Genomic DNA, 20,623 nt, shown 5'->3' with positions numbered 1-20,623 from the left:
CCTCCTCCAGTGCTCTCTGGGGAAGGTGTCACCCCTTTGGATGTTCAGGAGGTCCCCTCCCATCCCACCTGGCAGATTTGAGATCCACAAGGTCTCTGCAGTTCCTGGCAGGGTTTGGATGGGGTGGTGACGTGACAGATGTCACAAGAGCAGAGCTGGAGAAGGTGACAATTCCTGGTGTGTTTCTGGAGTGGGGAGGGCACAGCATTGGCACCCCAATCCAGGCTTCCCTCCCGCACCACTTCAGGGTCTGCCTTAGCCAGCTGGGTGGTAACAGCACCCAGGACTGGAAAACAAGCCTGGAATGGTGAATTCCAGAGAGAATGCAAAAATCAACCCACTGCTTTGCTCCCTGAATCGTCTCCAATAAACAAAGAGGAAGCAGGGATGATGGAAGCAGGACCAGGAGTGGCTGTGGCCTCACTTTGCAGTTTCACTGAGTCCTCCTGTGGTGTCACCATCCGTTTTTCAGGAAAAGCTTTGGGGTTCCACGTGCCAAACAAAGCACTGGGCAGGAAGGCACAAATTGCAGCCGTGCTTGTGCACTGGAGCCTCCCCTCACTGATTTATGGCTTTTGATGAAGTGATTACAGATGAAAGAAAATATTCCAGGGAACAGGATCTGCATGTGGCCGTGGTCTCGTGCCTGTCACATCCTTCTGGAGGAGTTAGAGCAGGAAACAGAACAGGAAAAGCACCAGGGTCCCTGGTCAGCAGGCTCTGTGCTGGAGCACCAGGCAGGACAGCAGCTCCCACAGCAGCTGGGGCTGCCCAAGGCCAGGCTGGACATGGGGCTGGGAGCACCTGGGACAGGGGAAGGTGTCCCTGCCATGGCTGGGTGGCACTGGGGGAGCTCTAAGGTCCCTTCCAGGACCATTCTGGCCTTAGAAAAGCAGGGGAGAGGCACAGAACACCAGAGAGCAGTGGAACAGGGGACAAGGGAAATGTGGAGGAGGGTCATGAGATTTCTTTGAAACCCACAGAGAAACCCTCCAGGCATGAGGGATGGAGAGGAGGAAGCACAAAGGCAGTTACTAAGAAATCCATGAAGCACATTACAGAAACTCTGAACCAATCTGAGCAAAGGTAACTCATCCCATTGGAGCTGGGTTGGATCTAGAAGGAAAGGGAAGGATCTAGAAGGAAAGACATTGGTTTGGAAAGGTGCCAAGAGCGGGGCTGCCTGGCACATCAAGGAGCTGGAAACCCAAAATCCTGGATCACACACAGCACCAGGGAAACAGCCCTGATGACTGGGAAAAGGTAGACAGAAAGGACCAAAAGGAGCAGCAGCTCAATTATTAATAATTAATATTTAATATTGACTAGGTGACTGTGGAGAGGTTTCAGAACAGGCTGAGCCTTTTACACCCCAATATCTGGGGAGGTGAATGTATGGCCTTGTCCAAACAGAGAACTTCACCTGAGCTCCCTTTGGAGGGATTTGTGACCGGCTGGGCTCTCCCTGCACACAGCTTCAACCTTTAGCCAGTGCTGCTCACAGCTCAGCACTGACAGCATGGCCTTTCTGCCTCCTCAGCACTTGTTAAACAAACATGCACCGCCCAGCCTCGTACCTGTGCTGCAAGTGCAAGGAAATACATTCCACAAATGCCACTTCACAAAGGGAAACCACGGGGTTCAAGAGTGACTCGGGTCCCGGAGCTTCTGAGCGGCCTCTGACCCTGACCCTGCTCCACGCAGCTGGAGGGAGGAGAGGATTCCCCAGCGCTTCTCGTCAGGCCTGGATGTGAACTTGGCTTTGGAACCTGGGAGTCAGGGCCTGGGGATGTGCTGCACCGCCACCGGCTCGTTCCAAGGCTGCGGGATCACACTTGTTTTACAAACACGCAGGACGAACTGCAAGGGACACTGGAAAAGCTGAGGGCGGGTTGCTGATGGGCACGGAGGTAACAGGGCGGCTCGGAGCCAGGAATGGGGGAGCGGGGGCTGAGGGGGGAGCAGGACAGACGGGCCCGGGGCTGAGGGGGGATCGGGGCTGAGGGTGGAGCCGGGACAGACGGGCCCGGGGCTGAGGGGGGATCGGGGCTGAGGGTGGAGCCGGGACAGACGGGCCCGGGACAGACGGGCCCGGGGCTGAGAGGTGAGCCGGGACAGACGGGCCCGGGACAGACGGGCCCGGGGCTGGGATCCCGATCCCGGTGTCGCCTGAGAGGCGACACTCGCGCGCCGTTTCCCGCCTTTCGCCCCGGCCGCTCCCCATTGGCCCACGCCCGCCGCCGCGCCCTCCCATTGGCTGCGCCGGCGGCGCCCCCCTCTGGCTTGCTTCCTATTGGTCCCCGAGCACAACGGAGCCCGCGCGGGGCGTTGCCATCGCTAAGGCGGCCGGCGCGGGTCAGGCCACGCGTTCCGCGGAGCCGCGCCGGGCAGCATGGAGGGCGGGCGGCGTGGAGAGGCCGCGGCGGCGGCGGCGGCCGGGGACGGGCCCGCGCCCGTGTTCACCCTGGAGGAGGTGGCGAAGCGGAACTCCAGCCGTGAGGCCTGGCTGGTGATCCACGGGCGCGTCTACGATGTCACCCGGTTCCTGGAGGAGGTGAGGCCTGCGGTGGGGCAGCCCGGCCCGGCCCTGAGGGGAGCGGGGAGAGCCGGGGGGTCTGTGGGGTCCAGAGGGGCGGGAGGACCCTGCAGGGCCGGGGGCTGCCCTGGGGACAGAGATGCCGGGGCCGGGGGTGAGAGGAGGGGGCGAACAGGCCCGGCCGGGGTTCGGGGCGGTCCCGGCGTCCCGGGGGCAGCTCCCCGGGCCGGGCCGGGCCGTGCGGGCTCTCTGGGCCTCATGGCCGCGCCTCTGCCTCCGAGGCGCGGACGGGATGGCGGGTCGCTGTGGCAGCCGGGGGCAGGGGCTGTGCTGGGCTCCTCTGAGGCAATTCCAGGGCTCCCGGGGAATCTGTTCAGGCAGGGGCCGGGGAGGTTTCCGTCAATCACGGGGCCTCACTCCGCACCTCGAAGGGTGAGCGGGATCGGGGCACTTTGGATGTGAGGGCTGCAGGGGCACCCCAGAACTCGGAGGTGACCGTGACACCGCAGCCACCACTCTGCTGCCTGCCCGAGGGGACCGCGCGCCGGGGCTTTGCAAACAATGCAGCTTCTGCCCAATCTCCGCTTCCCTTGGCTGTGGGGACAAAAAAATCCTTCAAGACTCACTGCTTTTGTCTTCTGATGTTGAGAAGGTTGAGAGTGGTGTCCTAACGGGTGAGAGCTGGGAATGGAGTGGGAATAAACAGTAACAAAATAGTAATGCCCGAGGGAAGGGCATGAAGTTGTGCTAGGGGAAATTTAGGGTGGATATCAGGAAAGGTTCTCCCCCAGAGGATGCTGGCACTGCCCAGGCTCCCCAGAGAATGGGCACAGCCCCGAGGCTGCCAGAGCTCCGGGAGCCTTTGGACAGCACTGCCAGGGATGCCCAGGGTGGGGTGGTTGGGGTGTCTGTGTAGGGCTGGGGTTGAACTTGATGATACCTGTGGGTCCTTTCCAGCTCAGGATATTCTGTGGTTCTATGAAAATTTCTAAGGGGTTTATCCCAGTTTAAAATAACAGCAGAGACTGTGGCATTTGCAGGGCTGTGTACAAAGGTTGGCCTGAACCAGCTCCAAAGAAGACACTTCATTGAAATGCACTTGTCCAGCTTGTTGGTTCTGCTGGACTGAATTCAGCTCTGGTTTCCCTCCAGGCCCACGTGGTTGAAGCCTGTGTGCTGTGGAGTGACAGAGGTGCTGTGGAGAGGGTACTGGTGCATCAGGCAGGAGGGGTGATCACCTGGCAGCTGGAGGCTGTGCCTTGCTCTGCAGCTCTCAGTATTTATTTATAAAGTTGGACACAATCTGGTTTTTTCTTTGGGCCCAGAAAATGACCAAATCACAGAATTGTCCAGGCTGGAAAATCCCTCCCAGACCATGGAGTCCGAGCTGTGCCCAATCCCCACCTTGTCCCCAGCACTGAGTGCCACCTCCAGGTGTTCCTTGGACACCTCCAGGGATGGGGACTCCAACCCTCCCTGGGCAGCCCCTGCCAATGAACAGCCCTTTCCATGAAGGGATTCCTGCTGCTGTCCAGCCTGTCAGGGAGCTGTGCACAGGCAGAGGGTCCCCCTGAGCCTCCTTTTCTCCAGGCAGGGCAGTTTGGTGGGATGAGATGTGCAAGGTGGAGGCAGGACAGTTTGGTGGGAGGGAGTTTTGGGTGCACAAAGGCTACGTAGATGCAGGGGAAGACCGGGCAAAAACTTGGAAAAGCCATTCACAACTGGTTTCTGAATAAGAAAATGCTGGGTTGGAGTTTAGGAAGAGCCAGAATGAGCTGTAGCAGCTGCAGGAGCTGTGACTCTTGTGTTACACTTGTCTGTGCTGTGATTCAGAGTGGGGACACTGCAGGGAGGTTGAGTCTTCACCTCGATGTTCTCTCTAAAATGGGGTCTGGGACCTGCTCCCTGGGACACCTTTGGAATTATAAGTGAGCCCAGAAAAACCCTTCAGTCCCTCCAGCAAGCCAGGTTAGCAGTGCCCTGAGTGTCACCTTGAGGTGGCGTTTCACCCTGAGATGATATTTCACTCTGTCCTTTCCAGGCCCTTTTTCCCATCTGCGTTTTTCTGACATAAAAGGACCCACTTGGACGAGGGAGAGGGAGAAGAATAAGGGCACTGTTGAGCTGTGCCAGCGTGGCTGACACAACGCTGGGCTGTGCACACCCCTTGTGGCAAGAGTGACACAGGGGAGCTGGAGATCAAGGCTTAATTTATTGGCAGAAATCCTCTTTGTAGTGTTACCCTCTGGAGTGCTGGGGAGCGCTGTACAGCCACTGGAACCAGGAGTGCTTGTCAGGAGTGCCAGTGTGCTCTGGAGCTGCAGAGTGCTGGAACCAGCAGTGCCAGTGTGCTCTGGAGCTGCAGAGTGCTGGAACCAGCAGTGCCATGTGCTCTGGAGCTGCAGAGTGCTGGAACCAGCAGTGCCTGTGTGCTCTGGAGCTGCAGAGTGCTGGAACCAGCAGTGCCTGTGTGCTCTGGAGCTGCAGAGTGCTGGAACCAGCAGTGCCTGTGTGCTCTGGAGCTGCAGAGTGCTGGAACCAGCAGTGCCTGTGTGCTCTGGAGCTGCAGAGTGCTGGAACCAGCAGTGCGCGCGCCTGAGCTGCAGAGTGCTGGAACCAGCAGTGCCTGTGTGCTCTGGAGCTGCAGAGTGCTGGAACCAGCAGTGCCAGCGTGCTCTGGAGCTGCAGTTCCCTGGGCAGCTGGAGCTGCAGAGCTCAGGGCCTGTCGTGTGTCCCCCTGCCCTGTGTGGTCACTGGAGCAGGAGCTGCTGGGTGCCCTTCCTGGCCTTTGCTCACAGATCTGGCTGGCATTGCTCAGGGTGCTGGCACGTTCCGTGGGTGGGGTTGTGCAATCCTGAAGAAGGCACCGCTGAAAGGCTGAATTTGGCTTCACAATTCCTGCAAATTACACACTGCACGTCAGCCAACCCAAAATCCATGTGCTGCTGGAAGTGTAGGCCAGTTAAAGTTTCCAGTTCACATTATGTGTAATAGGAGTAACAGGACATCTGTCACATAAGAAAATTTACTGAATTGTAAGAACATGAACTAAATCCAGGAGAAGTGCAAAGACAGCAGCTGAAGTGCTGCAGGTGTTCCTGGGAGATGCAGAGAGAGAGCCTGTGAGTGCCTGAAATCAAATGGGATTATTTTAAAATCTAAGAGAGCCTTATGGTGATCTGTTTTGTCCCAGATCTGGGTAAGTGGACCACACCAGGATATCTGTTACTGCTCCTGGTTGCAGTGGTCTAGATAAGCACGTGCAGGCTGTGGCTGGAGCAGCAGGCTGTGTGCTTGGGGTGGAGGGAGGCAGCTGTACCTCCTGCAGGAGCTCTGGGCTCTGTCAGACTCACACTTCACCACAAGGGTATCAAAATCTGAGCTTTTAACTTGTGCACAATCTGTAAGAGACTTATTTACAGTTCTGCTGGAGGAATACAGTTTCTGTCCATTTTCACATATGACATGGGGAGTGTGGAGATCCATGTTTCTCCAGGAAGCTCTTGTGTCTGATATCTGAGCACACAAGCCCCAGCAGCCCCCACAGCTCCGTGTCTCAGCACATGCTGCTGTTCCCGATCCCCCTGATAAGTGGAGCAGGAATCCATTTCCAGTTCCCAGCTGGAAGGAGCCTGGGCTGTGACAGCACTGACCCAAATGGCTCAGTTGGTTTCAGGTATAGTGAAGGAGGAACACCAGACACCTGAGTTTCCTCATGCTGACTTGCCCCAGGTTGGCAGAGGTGTTTTTGGAAAACCTTTTCCCTGCCTTACACCCAGCACTGTGCAGGATGTGTGGATCATTCCTCCAAGTGACTGCTCATCCCTGGTTCTGGCTTGGATGGTGCTGGACATGATTATTGCACAGGAACACTCTTCCCTCTCCTGGTTTATTTCTTTAACTCTGAGCACTAGGGATGAAAGTTTCACCCCTCCTCAACGTGGTGTTCTTATCTCTTACCTGACACAGTGATCTAATTAGTCCTGGAGCTTAGTGTTGCTGCTGAGCTCCTTTGTGTCTCCAGCAGGTCTGTACCAGCAGTTCCCAGCCAGACATTTGCAGACAGGTTCTGGGGGTTTGTGGGGAGGGGGCTCCAGGCTCTCTCCCTGTGGAGGTTCGGGATGTGCTCTTGGAGGCCTTTGCTGCGTGCCCTCAGTTCCAAGTCACTGTTACTCTGTGTGCTGAGGGTCCAGTGACACAGAGAACCCAGTTTTATTGTCACCTCTCTCCTCCTGGTTTGCTTTTGGCTGTTTCTTGTCAGAAAGGGACGTTTTCCAGCCACTGTTTCCCCTGAAGTAGTCTTCCTCCCCCCCATAGTTTGCACCACTGTTTCCCTGTTTTCCTGCAGCAGCTGAGCTGTAGCTTTGGGCAGTTTTGTGGCAGAGTCCGTGACTTCCTGTACAAATAGTCTGGGTTTATGTTTGCTGGGCTAGGACAAGGTGGGAATTGTTTGGCTGCAGCGGTGCTGTCTGGAGGACAGAGCCCTTCAGAAATAGGACATGCCAAAATATTTTGAAGGTCTTTTTCTTTTGGGCTTGGAGATTGTAGAAAAAGACAGATGTGCACAAATAAATAATTGTGGATTTAGCACATGCATAGAAAGGCTTCAGAGGCAGAGATGTAAAGAAGAGTGAACTTTACTGTTCTCCTTCCTCTTGTCTCTTGCCTACGGAGAGACTGGATGTCACTGAAAGATCCACTGCACGTTCCCTGTTGCTGCAGGGTTTTGTCTGTTCTGCTAGGGTGAATCATTAGGAAAAGTAGGTTGTCTGCTTAAAATTCAGGTATTTTCCTGTCTGAAATATGAGATTTCTGGTGAGGCAACCGTGAGGAGTTATTCTAAAACTCTCAGATAAATGGGCAGCTTTTCAGTGGATCTTAGCTGGAAACTGACAGTTGTTCTGAGCAGTGTGAACAGATAACATCCAGTAGTCCCTGATCTGACTCCTCTGGGATCAGTGAGCCTGGGGGTTGGTGTGAGAGAAGGGGCAGCCAGAAAAACTGCAGCTGGACACAGGGAATGAGCCATGAATGAAGCCTCACCTGGTGGCCCAGCTCAGCCACCTGATAACTGCCTGTGACAAACTGTGTCCCTCCACTTTGCCCTTTGTGGCTCTGAGAAAGCTCTGTGTTGGTTTGGTGACATACCTGGACAATAAAGGGCTTTATTCCAAATAAAGAGCTGTGATAGGAGGATTGCAGGATTGCCTGCAGCAGCCCACTGCAGCAACCAGGGGGGCTGGTTTGTGTCCACCCTGTGTTTGGTACGAGGTGGGATGGCCTGGAGGGAATATTCTGGCAGCAAAAGCAGATGAACTGAAGGAAGAGGGGGGGTGGCAACTGCTCTGCGTCTGTGGGAAGGAGAAGGATGTGGCAGAGAGAAGCAGGTGTGTTGGTCCTTTGATCTGAAATGTAGTGTCTCTTCTCCAGTTCAGGGCTGGTTGCCTGAAGCCCTGGAACACTGGGTTAGTCCTTGTGAGTGCCCTGGGATGTGTGACCACTTTATTGGTGTAGCTGGATTAGCTGGTGGTTCACACTCAGGCTGTAAAGGGATTGGCCTTTGCTAGGTCTGTGGGTGGTGCTTTCCATTGCCAGGCTGTGCCTGGAATTGTGACATTGGCAGTGGACAGAGACAGCAGAGCCGCACCCGGGGTTTGTGCCTCTTCATCCCATCTGAGAGTCAGCTGTGACTGCTGCCACCCACAGCAGCGGCACTGCCACTGTGGAGCTCCTGGGGGTTTGGCTGCTGTAGCTCTGGATCTCTGAAATCAGTGATGATATTAAACAGTATCACTTTTGTGGTACTTCATGATTTCCTCCCCCCATGTCACTGGTGGTTGCGCACAGGATCAAGTTCAGTATTGCACACCCGTGTGCAGGGTCAGCCAAACATCATTTTTGTAGTACCTCAAGAAGTAGAATATCCTTTCCTCCAGTGGTGTCTGTGAATTCCTGAGGAGAGGGTTGGACAATTGAACCTCTGGCAGATTTTATTGATGACGCTGCTTGAGGCATCCAGCAGTGGGGCTGGGAGGAAGGCTGATGACATCCTCACTGCCTTTCTGCATCCAGCCCTTGGCTCACCTGGACTCTTCTCTTCCAGCACCCAGGTGGAGAAGAGGTGTTGCTTGAGCAAGCTGGCAGAGATGCCACTGAGAGCTTTGAAGACGTGGGGCATTCCACAGATGCCAGGGAAATGCTGAAGCAGTACTACATTGGAGAGGTGCACCCGGTGAGTGCCTCCACCGGTGAGTGTAACCCCCAGACAAAGATTCCAGGCTGTGTCTTGGGAAATAAGTTAGTAGTTGAGGGGCTCAGGCAGTCCCTGTGTTGTCCAGGGTTTCTGTTGGGGAAACTGAACTAAATTAGTCTTCTCCTTCCACCATTCAGAACAGATTTCTCACTTCATTTAAATCGGGGCACTTAAGCTGAGTTCATGGGTTCCCTCTGTAGCTGGTGGAAGCATAATCCACTTTTGCCTTTTAAATCTGAGCTCAGGAGGGTGAGAGTTCCCAGGGGCACAGACACCTTTCTGCCTGCCTTTGGGTGCCAAAGGAAGGACTTGTTTGAAAACTGAGCCCAGGCAATTACCTTTGTACAGAACAATTCCCTCATAAAGGCTGCAGCCTCCCTTTGAAGTCAGCACTTACCTCTTTCTTCTTCTTTTTCCGCCTGACAGAATGATCGTGAGAAGGGAGGTTCTAAGGTAAGCTCTAGCATTTCAGTTGTCTGCTTTTATTTACTGTCACGTCTTTTGGAGGCTTTTTTCCCCCTTCTTTTTTCCTGTGGAGCTTGTGGCTTTATGTTTACGCAAACTACACACGAATAAATTTCCCAAGCAAATTCTACCTTTGTTTTTGTTCTGAACCTCAGCGGGCACCTCAGTGTGAAATTGGAAGTGAGTTTTTGTGCCCTTTCTCTGCTGGCAGCAGTGATGTTTTTTCCACACCTTGAGCCACAGACCATTTTTTGCATTTCTGGCTGTGTCCTGACCACGGAACTGGTTTCCTTGTTGTTCCCTCCGAGCCAGGAGACAGCAACAGGGGCTGGCTGGCAAACAGGAATTCTCTGTTAACTGCCTCAGGGATCAGTGGTGTTGCTTAACACTCAGGTACTCCTGGAGTAGAACAGGGCAGAGTGTTGCAAAAATGCCTTTGGAAGGGATGGGGAGAGGGAAAAGGCAATAAATAGAATCCCAGCTGGGAGGTAAACATGTGCCTCGCAGCTGGCTGGGCTGGGAGGCCTGCACAGGGCACAACTCTGCCTTCAACAAGGCTTTCAGGAGATGTTCCTCTGAGCAGGAACACTTGCAGAGCAGCAGGAATCCAGAAGGGAACTGTCTGCAGAGAAATCAAGGATAACACAGGCTGGGTAAAGCCTATGCTTAGATATGGAGCTGTGTGATTATGTACATATTCACTTTAAAATCTATTGTTTCATTCAATTCCAATTCATAAACACGTGCTGAAAATGTGCACAGAAATCAATGATGATCAGAGTAGCTCTCTTGGATCTGAGTTAAATACTTTATTCAAGTATTTTTCTCTTCTGATCAATAAGTCCAGCACGTTATGCACAGCTGAGGGCTCTCTCCAGAGTTTATCATCTGTATTAAAGGAGGTTCCAGTTTAATTTAAAGATGGCAGCAAGAGAGAGAATCAGTAATGTACAAATAAATAAGGGGGAAGCACAAAACCACCCCAAAACTGTGATGCAATAAGCAAGGCCTTATTTTGAGAGGGGTGCAAGTTCCCACATGAAGCTGGTGACTGGGTGGGGCTGATTGGATTGATGGCAAGAACATGAAGATGACAGCAAACATCCCCAAAAGCAGCCACGCTGGTGACAGGGGGTGTTTGGGAGGGGAGGGTTATTTTCCCTCTGTATTTGTAATCACACGTTCAGGCTTGTCTTATTAGCACACATTTAATGTTTCTTTGTTCCCCTGCTAACTGACTCTTTCCTCTTCCAGAATCCAAGTAGGACATCCTCAGGCCAAACCAGGTATAGTATCTCCTGAAAATAAGAGTGAGAAATGGAGGGGTTGGGACCCTGTTTGTAGAGCTGCATGTTAACTCTGAAGGGCAGGCAAATCCCTGGGGATGTGCTGCAGTGTCCTGGCAAGCAGATCCTCCAAAGCAAGTGCCAGAGCGTGCACCTCCCTTGCTGGATGTGAGCCCGGCCCTGCTCTGCACTGGGCAGAACCAGCATGCCAGTGTGTGGAATTCTCTGCCCCCTGTGCTGGTGTTGCACGGCACTGGCTGCATCCCCATAACCACAGGGGGTGTTTGGGTGGCCGCTGTGGGCCCAGGGGTGGCACAACACAGTGGTGGGTGGGTTTTTGGAGGATTTTACCATGACCAGCCCAGTCTAGTTGAAAATCCTTAAAACCAGCTCAGGGCCCTGGTCTCCTGCAGCTGGTGCAGGAGGTTTTGTTCAGGAGGCTGCTGAGGGTGAGCCTCTGGAGTCTGAGCAAGGCAGATTTACTGGGGCACAGCTGTAGCCGTTGCCATCCTTGAGTCAACAGTGTTGTTTGTACATCACAAATTACAGCCTGACTTATTTAAGGAAAATAAAACCAAACCAACAACAAACCCCCCCCACTGGTCTCTGGATGTGCCAAGCTGGAAACTGCAGCCATCCAGCTGCTATTTTATAAGGCACGAGGCCACTCCTGGGGCTCCCGTGGGGGCTGGCAGAGCCTGTGCCTGGGGACAGTGGGGCTGCCCCAGCTGTGGCCATGGTTAGGGGCCAGCCTGTGGGCACAGCTCCCAGGCATTCCCTGCATGTGTAACAAGGGATGAATATGGGGAATGGATTATTAACTAGGTGCTTTCTTCTGGTTTCTGTGGTGTGCATGTTTTAGTTTGTTGTTTCTTTTTCTCTCCCCATAGTTTCTGGTCGACATGGCTGATCCCCATCTTTGGAGCACTGGTCTTAGGTTTAATGTATCGTTACTACATGGCAGATGGGAAAAGCTCCTGAGCTGGCCTTGCTGGGGCCTCAGACAGCCTGAAAAGAGGGAGAGAGAGTGTGTGTGTGCCACACGTGGAGTTCTGCTGCCCTTAGCCTTCCTGCCTTGCTTTTAGCTCTGAGTCTGTCAAGTGATGTTGATATCTATGGGACCAAGCTAATTCCAAACTCTATCCTAACTCTGGGACCCACAGATCTGTTGTACTTTCCTCTTGCAGTGGCAGGGAAAGAGGAACTTCTGTTACTCCCTGCCCTTGGTGTGGTGTCCCTCATGCTCTCTCTCGCTCTCTCTGGCTCTCTGACATGACCCCAGACAACCTTTTCTCTCAATGCTTTTGCGTTAAGCCAGACACCACAAAAGAGCTGCCCCGGGCCTGTGGCTCTGCCTCAGCCCTTCATACAGTCGGGAATCATCTGCCAGTTGTCTCCAGCCCTTGCCAGGAAGGATGTCCAGAGTTTGGTTCTGCAAGAACGTTCCCAGAGCGTGCAGGCAGCACTAACTGGAGCGGCAGGGAGTTGTTGGTTTGGCCACCTCTTTCTGTTCCTGTCTGTTTTTAACGGTTAAACAAATACATGGATTTTAAAAGTGATTCCGTTCATTTTGTAATATTTGTACTTGTCCCTTTGCAATGTATATCCTGTGAGCAACTTATACTGAATCCTGGTTGGTTTGGGTGTTTTGTGCTGTGCAGAGCCAGTGGGAACTGGCATGTGGCTTCTGGAAATGCAGATTTTTCTTTCTCCCTGAGGTCATGATCTGACACATGGATGGGAAACTAAACTCATTCTTACGTACTGTGAATGTGCACCAGATGGGGAAAACAATTAAATCTGGTCTCTTCTCCCAAAATGAACAGGGAAAAGAAATGCATTTGGGATTTGTGGATAATGCTGGTTTTGTCTGGGAATAGAGGAGAGTAATTCCCTCTTGCTCTGTTTTTGTGTGTTGTGCAGTCGGCCTTGAAGTGCAGACAGTGCACAGTTTGCTTCCTGTGCTGAGGCAGGAACCTGTCCAGCTCTTCCAGCACACTGATCTGGGGCTTTGGGGTCTGCTAAATAAAGGGAAGTGGTGTCCTGGTGCCCGCTGCCCTTCAGCAGGGCTGTGCCACCGACACTGGTTCCCAATCCAGACCTCCAGCACAGCTGATCATCCCCTGGGATTGCAGCAAAAAGGGCAGTGATAACCTAGGGTCCTGCTGTGAAAACCTGCCATGGGTTATGGGGATTCTTCTCTCTTCCACAAAACTACCATGTCCTCCAAAGGTTGTGTAGAAGAAATTCTTGGTTGCAGACTTACACTGTGCTTTTTAAAACTGAAGGCCAGGGACCTTGGAGTAAGAGCGCTGCCGGGGCTTCACATTTAACACAAAATTGTGAACCATGAACTCAGTTTGGGGAAGTTTAGAGTAGATTCTGTGTTAGGGAAAGGTTTTGAAGCTGGAAGGCACACGTTGGCAACAGTATCACCCTGCTGAGTTGAGGTTGTTCAGGGCAGTGCAAGATTCCACAAAGGTCAGCTGGTTTGGATCCAGGAGCACCAGGCTTGCCTGAGGAACGGGGCAGGTGTGATGCTGGAAACACACCTGTTTCCTCCATAGGCAGCACTTCTACCTGGATTTAGACTTTTTTTTTTTAATACCCTTTTCCTGGCAGTGGTCTACATTCAGTTGCATTTTGGTTGCTCTAAAGAACATCTTGCCATTATTGACCCTTGCTATGAGCTCTTGCTGCTCCACTCTTGGGGAAGTTGCCTGTCCATTCCCATATGTTATGGAACCTTTTTTTCCTCTTAATGGATTAATTGTCCAGGGGAGACTCTCAGTCTTGTTCCACGGCTTCTTGGAGCTGGTAAGATCCTTGTCCAGTGCCTTGTGGGACCCCAAGTAGCCTCTATCTGCACATGTGCCAGCTCCTCACAGACCTCAGGGTGCTTGAGATGCATTTGCAGAAGCCACATCGAAGTGTCCTCACTTCTCCATTAATGACAAGGGGCAGCATGTCTGGGAGGTGGCTGGAGAGAGCCCAGTGCTTCCAGGTGTCCTCTGGTGTGGTGGTGATGCTGCCTCTTCTCATTCCCTTCCTGCCTCAAGGCTGGGTCCCACAGGTGTGAAAGGGCTCGGGCAGCGAGGGAGGCATTAACAGAGCTTGTTTACTCACTCTGTGTGAGGATTCCAGAGGCAGTTCAGCTCTGTCCCCACGCTGAACCCGCACAGCCCCTGTTTGCCGCCAGGTCTCCGCACAATGCTGGGACAAAGCCGTCTCAGCTTTCACCCCACAGAAACCTCTGTGGGTGGAATTCAATCTGGGCTGTGCTGCACTTCCTTCAGGTGCTGCGGAGGAGAGGTTCAGTGAGGAGCTGGAAATACGAGCACGGAGGCAGCTCCTGTGGTTAATGTGAGCTTGGTAGGGCTGCCTGGGAGTGCAGTGCCGGCCCTTTCTGCCTCTCCACCACCCCGAGTTCCTTGATGACGCAGAATGTAACTGTTAATTGGGCTGACGGTTTGTGGAGGAGGGGTGGGAGGTCTGAGGGTGTTCCTGGGGGGAGCTGGTGCATGTTCCATGATGCAGGCACCCACCAAATGCCATTTCTTGTACCTGGAGGTTGTCTGCCTGGCAGGAGGTGCCAGGCTGTGTGTTTGCTGTGTTCAATAAACTCATTATTATAAACTAACAGGTACAGGACCTTGTCTTCCCACAGGTGTGGGATGTTTAGTGACTCCATCCCTGTTACCCTGGAGTGTGTAACTCCCATGTTGCAGGGCTCAAATATCCAGTGTCAGTGAGCTGTGGCAGACTAGGGATTTGCCTTCCTGTTGGGAGAGGAAGAATCTTCTCCTTGGCAGAAGCTGGTGCTGAGCCTGTGCCAAGGATGATTAGCAGCATGTGTGGCTGAGTGACCCGATGGTCCCTGTGGGTGTTGGGGAAGCAGCAGTTTGGGGCTGAGCACTGCACAGGCAGCTCCCGAGTCCATGCAATATTCCGTGCTGTAATTACAATGGGAGTTTCAAAAACTGCAGCAGGGCAGCTCCCTACACCACCCTGATAATCCCAGTCACCCCTTTGGAAGGGCCATGAGCAAGTGGCAGAGCAGCCATGGGCATGGATTTTCTCTGGAAGAACCCACATGGTGTGTGATGGTGGCACCACTGCCCTGTGGTCCCAGGGCTCCCACACCACACCTCCATGAGAAGAGTGTGTAGGAGGGCTGTTTTCAATGGAAAGATGACATGGAGACCATAGATTTTGTGTCCTATTTGCATGTCTGCTTATAAAAGGATGTAACATCCCACTCCCATGGCTGTCAGCAGAATCAGGCTCTTAAAATTTGCCTAATTATGGATCTCACAGTACCATAAGCAGCCTCAGGGCAGGAGTACATGGTTGGAGCCTCACAGGAGGGAGCTGGAGGTCAGCAAGGTGCTGACTGGGGAAAAGGGCATGGAAAATCAATGGGAACATCTGCTTTGGTCCTGGATTTCAGTTGAGATAATGTAGGGAAAAAGGGCATGAACTGAGTGGGAAGTGCAAGTTTTGGGGAAGAACGTTGGGCTTTGTGTTCTTGGCAAGCACTGTCTCACTGTAAACTTTATTTATCTTTGATCTAGAGGAATTGGATCCAAAAATCAGAGAAATAAACAAGATTTCAGAACTATTTTTAAATCTGCTTCCAAGTGCTGCAGGGTCAGTACTGCACATGGTCCTGCTCCTCCAAGCACTGAGGATTTGCAGGGTGTCTGAGACAGAGATGGTAAAATTCAGGGGCCAATGGGCCCCAGTAGAGTCCTGACACAGCCAACTTGTGTTTGCACATGACAGCTCCCACTCTGGCACAGGGAGGCTGTGGTGGCTTTATTCCAGGATTAAATGGAAAGACCCCGTTAATGGGATTTACGTGTCCCCTCTGTTTTTAAAACCCTCACGAACCAGGAACGCTTTCAGGACACCAGCAAATCCCGTGCACCTAAAGCTGGACCTTGCCCAGCGTCGGCCCTGCAGCCAAGTGTCCTGTTCCCTGTCACCAGCATGGGGACAGAGAGGGACAGTGTCTCCTGCCAGCAGTAACCACCCTGCACAGCCCCGGTGCCTCCATCACGAGGGCGAAGTCAACGCCAATGTCACACGCTGGTGTCACACGCTGGTGTCACCCGCACCGTGTTGTCTCTCCTCCAGGGACACCACTAACAGAAATTACTATAAAACAGGTTTCCTGCCAGCCTCAGCAGCTCTAATGAGTCAGGAAGTCGTAAGTAATCTGGGAATAGGGGAACTGTTGACAGAGCCTAATTATTTTCTGACAGTCTTTCTAACACCGCTAGAAAATAAAACACCTACGTCGGCTCCGGAATCGCAGACGGGGTTAGTGATATTCTGCAGGCACCTGCTAATTTGTCCCCACGATCCCGGCTTAGGCTCCTTCCCCCTCACACCTGCTGCTCTCCGGCTGCTTCTGCAGGAAGAGGAACTTCATAATAAAGAGAGAAAATACCTCAATGACACAGAACCACTGCAGCCTGCTCCCACGGCTTTTCCATGTTCTGGGGCCCATAAAACAAGAGGAGTTTTATGGCTCTGACTGGATCCCAGGAAATCTTGTACATGTGCTTTGTTGACCTGCCTCTGTGTGGTTATTCCCCCCAGTCCTGCTGCTCTGTGCTGCACCATGGACTGACTAATCATTTATTTAGTCCTTTTAAGTTCTTATTGTCCAGGACTGTTTGGTTGTCCCAAAAAACCAAATTATTAATTCTTTCTCCAAATTTGGCCTTTGCCCATTGCCTCTCTGTCTTGGAATGCTGGGAGCAGCAGGGCCTCTCTCCTTTCCAGCTGTTACCAGGGCAGTACTTTGGAGGTTCCCCCAGGCTGGGTGAGCACAGGTGGGATTGCACAGCCAGGCTGCTCCTGCCTCGCTCCATGGAGCACCAGCATTCCTTTTTTCTCAGCTTTGACCCCCATTCTGTGTTATTTGTGGTGTCCCAGCTCTGCCCTTCCCAGGACTCTGCAAAGCCCTTCACAGCCAAACGCTCCAGCAGCTGTCGTGGAGCTGCTGCTGCTGGGCCAGCAGCGCCTGGGCTTTCAGCTCTGTCCTTTCACTGCCCAGCCATGGATGCCTGAGCCTCCCAAAGGCACCTTCTGTATCCTGAACTGCTCCATCCCTGAGCACTCTGTCTCAGAGTGCTCTCTCTGCCCCTTCCCTTTCAGGACTAAAATCTGTTTTCCTTCCCCACCACAGCCCGTCTGGTGGTGGCACCTTTTCCAAGAGCCTCTGTCTTCCTCAACACTCAGACAGGAGGTGAGTATAGCACAGTCTTACATTGTTTTCCCTGGAAGCTTCCCAAACAATTCATTTTGTAGTGCCAGCATAGCAGTAGCTCTCCCTCCTGTCATGGACAGAGATTCCTCCCTCCCTTGCAAGGCAGGGCAATCCCTGCCTGGCACAGGTGAATCCCCCTTTCCTTCTGAAGTCATCAGGCTTGAGATTGCCACAGGGGAACATTTTCCTTCAGCTCTCCTGAGTATGCCTGCTCCAAGAGAGCTGGAGAGGGACCTTGGAGTGCCAGGACAATGGGGAATGGCTTCCCACTGCCAGAGGGCAGGGTTAGATGGGCTATTGGAAGGGAATTCTTCCCTGTGAGGGTGGTGAGGCCATGGCACAGTGTGCCCAGGGAAGCTGTGACTGCCCCATTCCTGGACATTTTGCTGAGGGGATCAGTGATCACAGCAAACCTTTTTGGAAGACTTTTAACTAGGGAGGACACTCGTGCCTGACTTGAACAATGCTGTGCTGAGCACCCTGAAACAGCAGCAGAACTACGGTGTGCCATGACAGAGTGTTCCTGGGGACCAGGACGGCTTCATCCTGGCTGTCACTGCCCAGGGAAGGGTCTTGGAGACTTCCATGGCACACTCTGGGTGGGGCTGGTCACCAGCTGTGACGGCTGATGGACAGGATGAAATCCACAGAAGTACTGGAGTCCTGTGCCCTCCTGCCACGCCATGAATGAAGTCAGGTGGAGGAGATGAAAAGCCAGGACAGCTCCAGGAATTAAAGCAGCTTGTCTGGGATGAAAGAGAAACCGACTTCAAATGCCACCAACCACGCACCGTGCAGTTGTCACTGCCCTGCCAGGGCTGTGAGACAGGGACACCACGTGTGTCCCACCCTGTCACCACGGGCACTGCCTGGTGCCCTGCGGGCAGGGGACACGGCAGAACAGGGTAACATGGCACAACAGAGTGCCAGTGCTCCAAGGACCAGCTCAGTGGTGTCACAAGCGTGGGACTGTGGTTGAGTGCTTGGTGAGGACACCAGTGTGGCCATCCCACAGTGACCGACTGACCGGCAGGGCACGGGGCTCAAGGGTTCTCCACTGGCTCTCGGGCTGCACCGAGGGCATGGAAGCTACTGAGTGTTTTTAGAGGGAGATTTCGCTGGGATCCGGGAGCTGACTGGCAAGGAGCTGGCAGCAGCAGGGACAGGAGCCAACCTTTTGGTGTCCCAGGGAAACTGGACCCTGTGCGGCGCCGGAGGCACGCGGCAGCTGTTCACAGCTCCTTCCGCCTCCATTTTTCACAGCTTAAGCACTCGCCTGGCACCTCCATCCACTCACACACAACCCTTCTTATTTTCCCATCCTTTCCCCACTTCCAAAGCAGATTTTGGACACTTTGAAAAAGTAATTGTACATCTGTGCGGGACACCTTTCCACACCTCCTCCCCCTTCTGACACCTTTCAGGGAAAGGGACTCCCAAACTGTCCCTCAAGAACGCACTGCTCACGTTCTCCCAACTCCCCACGTGTAGGGCACTTGTGTCTTCACGCAGCTGCCATCCGTGTCAATGATAATGCACTGTTGACACCACTTTTGCATTTTCATATTATTTGGAAATAGCTGGGTTTTTGGACAATAACCGCCAGTGGCTTTGGCAGCTCTGCTTTGTGGGTTTCCATGGCAGAGCCCTGCGGCTGGATGGAGCTCTGGTGGCACCACAGCCGGCCCTGACCCTCGGGGTGCCATCACGACCCCCAACACCGGGCGAGAAGGGTCGGGCACAGCCCCCTGAGGCACAGTCCCAGATGTGGGACGTGGGGGCAGCCGCTGCTGCCGCCCTCTCACTCGGGGCTCCATCCCGGGGGCTCCCGCGAGGCTCCATGACGGCTGCCCTCACGCCGGGGCGCTCCCCAGAGCTCCCCTGAGGGACCAGCCCGGCCCCTCACCCCGGGGAGCTCCCCTCAGAGCCCACCCTGGGGCTGCCCTTGAAGGGCCCTCCCGGGTCCGCGAACCCGGGGGCTCCCCTGAGGGGCTGCCCTGAGGGGCTGCCCTGACCCCGGCTTCCCTCAGGGCAGGGCTCTCCCGCGAGGCTCCTTCGCGCCCCCCCCCATCCCTTCCAGACTCTTCCCCCGCGCCCCCCCCCGCGTGCGCACGCGCGGCCGTTCCGCCCCCGCCGGTCCCCGTCCTCCCTCACGCACGCGCAGAGCGGCCGCGGCGCCGCCGTTCCCCGCCGGCCCCTCCCGTGCCCCGCGCAGGCGCAGCGGGCTCGGGCGGCGTCGGGCGCGCTCCGCTGCACACCGGCCCTGCGAGCGCCGCCCGTTCCCGCAGCCCCGGCCCGACCGCTCGCCCCGCCCCGCCGACCGCGGCCCCGCCGTGCGCACCGCGCGCTCTCCCGGCCCGTGTCTCCGCTCCGCTCCGCGCGCGCGGAGGCAGCCGCGCCCCCCGGCCCGGGCCCCCCTCCTCCCGCCGCCCCCTCGCCCCCGCCGGGCCGCGGAGCTGCGATGCCCTCGGACTTCATCTCTCTGCTCAGCGCCGACCTCGACCTCGAGTCCCCCAAGTCGCTCTACTCCAAGGGTGAGTGACCGCGGCGGGCTGCGGGGGGGGGGGGCAGCGCCAGTACCGCCGGGCCCGCGCTCCGGGCCGCCCCGGGCCCCGCGGGGCATCGCCCGCCCGCCGCCCCCGCCCGGGATGCGCGGCCGGAGGGGCCCCGGGGCCGCGCGGGGCCGCCCCGGCTCCCCGGCCGCATTCCTGGCCCGGCCGCGGCCGCCGCAAGAATGTGTCCCGACAGGTTCCGGCGGCGGGGCCGGCGGCGGGGGGCTGCGGCCCGCCCGGGGTCCCTGCCGGGGACCCTGCCGGCCCCTCCCGGCCCCGGCTCTGCCCGGCCGCGGGCACGGACACGCTCCGGCCTGGAGCGGGAACTAACGGGGAGCGCGGGCGGGTGGGGACCCCCAGAACTGCTCAGTAAAGTCTCCCGGGAATGCGGCTCGGTGGAACGGGAGGGCTCGGGATGCTCTGGTTTGGGGTGAGAACGGGAGCGGAGCCGGCGAGCGGAGCGCCCTGGGGCCCGGAGCTCGGAGCATCTCCGGGAGTTATCCCCGTGCTCCGGGGTAAAGCAGCATTGTCTGTGGGGAGCTGCACCCCGAGGGGATGGAGTGGGTTTAAAAGTAAATTAGATTAATTTCTGTTTTCATAATACCGAATTTGAGCTCTGACAAGTGCACGTGAACATGGGTAAGTCTATCAGGACAAGTGTTACGTACTACAGAGTTTTTAAGTCATTTTCTCGTGTTTAAAAGACTTGAAAGCCGCTGTTAGTTTATGATACTAGAAGTACCAGTTGGTAGTTTACTAGTAGTTTGTTGCACACACCTGCCTACAGTACAGCTGGTGAGGGGAGCAATTTTGGGGCCGTATGATGAAATAAATGGAAAAGTCTCTTACTACCCTGAAGTGAAGGTTTAAACCAGTTTAATGGTGTTACAACTCTAGCATGGTTAACAGTAAAGATTTAATTTTTTTAGGACTATAGTATGGTCATTAAGTTTGAGTTGTGTGTTGGTAAGAGATGAAGGTATAAGAAATAAAAAGACTTTAATGAATTAAAGTACATATTGGAAGCTCTCAGACTGCTCAGAGTCGTTGTTTCTCTCTTTAAAGTTATCACTGGTAGCTTGTAAGTTTTTTTAGGATGTTACTAGAGGGGCTCAAGGCTCTCTGGTTGCCCAGCACAATGTGTTCCAGTTGGTTTCAGTCCTTGTGCCGGCAGTAGGAAGAGTATTTTGGAACAGGGTAATTCAATTATAAATACAGGTGATAAACCCCATTGAAGTTATGATTTATCCT

General features: G+C 54.5%; 2 protein-coding genes across 2 annotated transcripts in view; both read left to right on the top strand.

Annotated features, from left to right (window-relative positions):
- The first annotated feature begins 2,332 nt into the window (after positions 1-2,332).
- On the top strand, positions 2,333-12,097 carry LOC115907951 (cytochrome b5). Its single transcript, XM_030956188.1, has 5 exons — positions 2,333-2,554; positions 8,640-8,768; positions 9,216-9,242; positions 10,509-10,540; positions 11,431-12,097. The coding sequence occupies exons 1-5, from the start codon at positions 2,393-2,395 to the stop codon at positions 11,519-11,521; spliced, it is 441 nt and encodes a 146-aa protein (XP_030812048.1). The 5' UTR covers positions 2,333-2,392; the 3' UTR covers positions 11,522-12,097.
- A 7,110-nt stretch (positions 12,098-19,207) lies between these two features.
- Positions 19,208-20,623, top strand: part of NFAT5 (nuclear factor of activated T cells 5) — a 53,097-nt gene continuing 51,681 nt past the window's right edge. The window contains 1 exon segment of the mRNA XM_030955714.1: positions 19,208-19,354. Within this exon segment, the coding sequence (XP_030811574.1) occupies positions 19,282-19,354 (73 nt within the window). The 5' untranslated portion in view covers positions 19,208-19,281.

This window comes from Camarhynchus parvulus, chromosome 11 (assembly GCF_901933205.1).
Source record: "Camarhynchus parvulus chromosome 11, STF_HiC, whole genome shotgun sequence".
In the NCBI taxonomy this organism is placed as follows: Eukaryota; Metazoa; Chordata; class Aves; order Passeriformes; family Thraupidae; genus Camarhynchus; species Camarhynchus parvulus.
Note: the sequence above shows the minus strand (reverse complement) of the source record. Positions and strands in the feature narration are given on the sequence as shown.